Source organism: Melanotaenia boesemani, chromosome 4 (assembly GCF_017639745.1).
Source record: "Melanotaenia boesemani isolate fMelBoe1 chromosome 4, fMelBoe1.pri, whole genome shotgun sequence".
NCBI lineage: Eukaryota > Metazoa > Chordata > Actinopteri > Atheriniformes > Melanotaeniidae > Melanotaenia > Melanotaenia boesemani.
Genome location: NC_055685.1, coordinates 30,609,609 through 30,614,632, shown reverse-complemented (window position 1 = coordinate 30,614,632; position 5,024 = coordinate 30,609,609). Strand labels below are relative to the sequence as shown.

Below are 5,024 nucleotides of genomic sequence, written 5' to 3'. Positions count from 1 at the left end.
ATTCCTGCTCATTTATTGTGGTTTTAAGACGATTCCAACTCCTCACGTCTCTGTCTGCTCATCTGGATATAAAAAAGGCTAATAATCTGTTTATTTATCAGATCAGTGTGACTTGGTTGTTAAGAGGGGGATTCGTTTTGCCTCAGAGCACTGACTACCATTATGTTAACATGTTCTTTTGCTCTTTTAACTGTTCAGCTGTTTCCCCTCCTGCTTCCATTCCTTGTTCTGAGCTTTAACCAGTTCTGACAGTTTAACCAAAAGCAGTAAATAAAGCAAATGTTGAAATGTTCTGATGCATCTGTGCATGTATATATTTATAAAGTTAATACTGGTCAACGATTTTCAAAACTGATGGTGTCATGTCCTGGAAAGCCAACTGAGGCAGGGTTTTAATATGTAAACTTATAGATAAGGTTGGCTTGGTTTGACATCAAAGAGAAAAAGAGAGAAGCATGGCACATTTTAACAACAGGAAGCAACAAAAACATTAAAATACACAAATGCATCACTGAGGCAACTTTTTCTAGACATTTTCTGCTTGGTTAAACTCTGACAAAATGGTTTGAAGTTCATGCAACAACTTTTTATGACCTCTTTTTTGGATTTGCTTATCAAATACCAAGCATTACTGGAAGGGATTTGCATTCAGCTATCATAAGAACAGTTGGAACAGACACTGATGTGCAACAAAATGGCTCCAAATATGGACAAGAGAAGTTCTTCAGAGAGCGTTTGAAACTGCATTTTAATCCCCTCTAAAGTCGCTCTGATTCGCCAAAATCTAAAAGTTATGAGCTTCTTGCAGGATTTTAGCACTGCACACACCCACAAAATAACCTCTTTTACACAAGACAAACATCCCCAGCAGCCGAGGTGCCCCACCCTGAATGACTAACAGCTCATTGGTCATTTACCATTAATTATACTGTAGTTCATAAAAGAGGATGGAGTCTGGTACTGATAGTACCTGTTCCCACAAGAACTCTCTTTGTTCACTTAGTGTTTAGTGTTTGCATTCCCACCCGATGTTTCTGTCCTGGGAAGTGTGTATTCTTGTCTCTAGGTGACCAAAAGTCACACTGACTTCATGTTACAACTGTTGAAATGCATCCAGGGCAAAGACTGGTCATCCACTTGGGTGTGTCTTGTTTGAAAAAACTCTTTAAGAAAACCATGGGGTCATTGGCATTATGTGGTCGCCTAACTCGTTTTCTTTTTTTCTTTTTCTTTGGAGAGTTTTGTTTTTGCTGAATTCTGAGAGTATCGTTCGGTGCCCTTCTCTAAGCAGCCTTTCCTCCAGCTCCTAATGCTTTCCACACTGGAGCTTTTAACCATTGTTCAACCTTTCCTGACAGCAGCCCTGTTATGTAAGACAGATTTCCGCACCCCCATATCCCACCTCCCAAAATGTAATGCAGTTGCCATGGATACTGCATAAACACGGTGATGTCATGGAAAAAAGACGTGGTTCTTGTGAGAAACTGTCACAAAAAACAACAAAACTCTTTATCTTCACCAGCAGATTTATTTCCAGACAGGTCTCTATCTCTCTCTCTCACACACACACACACACAGGAGTGAATATCACATTTTCTTTTTCAGGTTACAAGTTGTTTACATTTCATTGTATACATTTTCAGTACAGTTTCACTCATCTTGTGTAACAGTTTTCATAAGTTGGTGTGTGTGTGTATGGTTGCGTGTCTGAGAACAGCTTGTCCTGCCAGTTGGACCCTTCTAGCTGGAAGTGTGCACAGTGGTAGTTTTAACTGTTGTTTTTGTGCCTCCTGTTAAAAAGAAGAAAAGAATGGCATTGCCTTAAGCTTTCATTACATCACTTTATTAAATTGACTTGGCGTTATTATATTAATAAGCATCACTTACCTGTGCCAATTGGTCTAAAGTGTATGAAAGGGGAGAGAAAAGTAGAGAAAAACAGTGAGTTAAATGTCCAGTGCATTATTTTCTTCATAAATTGAAATAAATTGGCCTGAATGGTGAGTTCATGCAGCTGTGTTTACCTGGACTCTTCTGTCTCCAGCAGCCTTCTGTAGGTTGCGATTTCCTGCTCCAGCCTGGTCTTGATGTCCAGCAGCATCTTGTAGTCCTGGCCCTGTTGCTCAATGCTGGCACGCACGTTAGCTAGGTCTGATTCAAGCATGTTGATTGTGTTCTGGAAGCCAGCGAGCATGGCGCTGTAACGAGCCTCCGTCTCTGCTAACGTGTTTTCAAGAGCCCCTTTCTGTTAGATGAGATGAGGAAAAAGTACTTTAATGGTTAAGTTGGTGTTTCTACCAGCAAAGTAGTTTACTGGAATAAGTCATTAATGATAGCTTTGACTGTTTAAAGTTCTTCTCCGTTTCCACCGGCCACACCCTGGTTGCAATAAGTCAGACACAAAAGCAGGTTGTTTGCACATCATTGGCTTTCCCTTTATGAAAGGATAAAAAGCAGCTGGGTTTGAAAAAAAGTTTGAATGTGTTTATCTCTTTACTTCCACCATCACACAGCAGCAGTGAGTAGTTGTTGCAGGGAGTGCTAACAGACGAGCTCCAGCTGGGCACAGATAAACCATGGGAATGCAACTCGCTGCCATCCACTTCAGCATTCCTTCAGCTTTCTTCAAGCTCTTTTATGACTTCTAGAATTTGAACAGATGTCTGTGAAATGTTTTCCTGGAGCCCCCCCTCTTTTCTCCACTGCTCCCTTCATTCTTTTAATATATCCTCCCCTTCTTATCCTCCCTTCTGTTCTTTAGACTCTAAATGTTTCTTCATTTTGACCTGACAAGAAAGATATCCAGGAATATTGCTCATATAAGGCCACATCAGTGAGATGACGGCTTCTGATGGATTTTTTTTTTTTTTTCATCTCACCATACTAAGCTGAGATTGCAGCTCGATTTCCAGGCCTTGGAGTGTGCGTCGTAGGTCACCCATCTCTGTCTTGGACGTCTGGATTGTTTCTGTGCTGATGGCCACTTCTTTGGATAGAACTGTCGACTAGATAAACAAAAAAAACAAAAAACAAAATAAGAACATAAAAGATAAAGATAGAGTGGGATGTTTTAGCCTAACAGGAGATCATATCTAATCACAGCTTTGACTGCTGAGGGAGTGAACCCGGTCATTTACTGTGTGGGGGATGTGATTTCTTTGTTTATGGAAAAATCTCTTCACCTTCTCATTGAACCAGGTTTCCTGGTCCCTGCGATGTTTGTCTGTGATGGCTTCATACTGGGCACGGATCTCTTCCAGGACTTTGTTCAGGTCTTGCTGAGGTGCAGCATCCACCTCCACGTTGACTGTGCCACTAAGCTGAGAGCGCATAGCTGCCAGCTCCTGAACAAATTAAAGAAAAGAAAAAGATGTCAGTATTTGCAGAGTTGTGAGCAGGTCTCCGGGTGTGTCAAGGATGGCTCTTTGCAGATAAAACTTAGAGTTGTAGATGTGTGTCAGTCACCTCTGCATGGTTCTTCTTCAGGTAAGCCAGCTCATCCTGCAGCCCTTCAATCTGCATCTCCAGATCAGCCTTTGTCAGGGTGGTCTGGTCGAGCAGACGGCGGAGGTTGGCGATGTCGGCCTCAACTGACTGGCGCATCATCAGCTCATGCTCGAACCTAATTAGTTCAGGGTTAAAAAAAAAAAAAAAAAACAATTTGTATGAGATGGCTTTCACCATAAAGTCTTCTTAGTTTATCTTATCAGAATAAAAGTTGTTATGACAGTTTGTGCTTACTTGGTTCTGAAGTCATCAGCAGCCAGTTTGGAGTTGTCAATCTGAAGCAAGATGTTGGCGTTTGCAATGGTGGCGGCACCAATCTAAAGAGAGCAACAATACAGGGAGTGGGTCTCAGTGAAACGGTTCATTTGCAGAAATGTAAAATGGCTCAGACTAGTTTTTACTTTGATCTGTGACTGTTTACATTAAAAGCTTTTCTGCCACATCAAGATTTTTTAAGAGCCATTACCACATTTGAGAAAACACAACAAAGTCATATCACCATGCACATTAACTAACTTCCCTTTTTTGTTAGCCATCACGTTTTAAGTGGCACATCATATAATCCAGGCTGTCATCATGGCTCTATGTATCTGGGCTTTTTTAAGCGCTCCCCTGACAATCATTAACAGAACTGCAAATATTTGACTTCTTTACGGATTGAAGTGTAGATCTCTGCACACATACCTTGTCTTTCAGGTCATTGATGATGGCCCAGTAGTTGCTGTAGTCTCTCTCTGCTGTTGGGCCCTTCTGCTCGTAGTATTCTCTGATCTGCAGCTCCAACTTAGCATTGGCAGCCTCCAGAGAGCGGACCTTCTCCAGGTAGGAAGCCAGACGGTCATTGAGGTTCTGCATGGTGGCCTTCTCATTCAGGTGCACGGTGCTCTGGTCCAGAGCGTAGGACAGGTCGAATCCACCGCCCATCCCCATACCACCACTCATCCCCATGCCACCACTCATCCCCATGCCACCACCCATCCCCATGCCGCCTCCAAACCCAGAGGAAACAACGCGAGCGGAGGAGGAGGAGATGCGGGGACCAGACCTGAAGCTGAGACCTGACACGCTGTGAGCCTTGTGGGGAGCAGCGCTGGATGTGTAGCTGCGGCTCTGTCTGGTGATGAGTCCAGGACCACTGGCGATACTCTGGCTGTAATGCATGATGGCTGACTATTTGCTGGTCAAGAGAGAAGCTGAGAGAGGACTGTTACACAGCTGTGGACTGTGGCAGGACTGTAGAGTTTGATAGAGGGAGGCAGGCTGTTGATATAGTGCAGGATGTGGGGCGGGCCTGGCCACTCGAAGGGAGGTGGAGAAGAAAGGAGGGAGTTTTCCTCTGCAGCTCAGCCATGGGCTTGGCACAACTACCATTTGTTTTTCTGTTAAACATCAGGGTTTGGTTTCTTTCCACTCCTGTGAGGAAACTCTAATGGAATGTGTGTTTGACATGGATCTGTGGGTCTGAATCTCATATATTTGTATCCCTCTGCATGAATTAACTGTTCAGTTCTGCCACA

At 43.2% G+C, this 5,024-nt stretch overlaps 1 protein-coding gene across 1 annotated transcript; it reads right to left on the bottom strand.

The window, feature by feature from the left end:
• Positions 1-1,508: 1,508 nt before the first annotated feature.
• On the bottom strand, positions 1,509-4,756 carry krt94 (keratin 94). Its single transcript, XM_041984165.1, has 8 exons — positions 4,192-4,756; positions 3,742-3,824; positions 3,466-3,622; positions 3,183-3,344; positions 2,880-3,005; positions 2,025-2,245; positions 1,888-1,901; positions 1,509-1,790 (listed from the first exon to the last, which is right to left on the bottom strand). The coding sequence occupies exons 1-8, from the start codon at positions 4,666-4,668 to the stop codon at positions 1,741-1,743; spliced, it is 1,290 nt and encodes a 429-aa protein (XP_041840099.1). The 5' UTR covers positions 4,669-4,756; the 3' UTR covers positions 1,509-1,740.
• Positions 4,757-5,024: the final 268 nt, after the last annotated feature.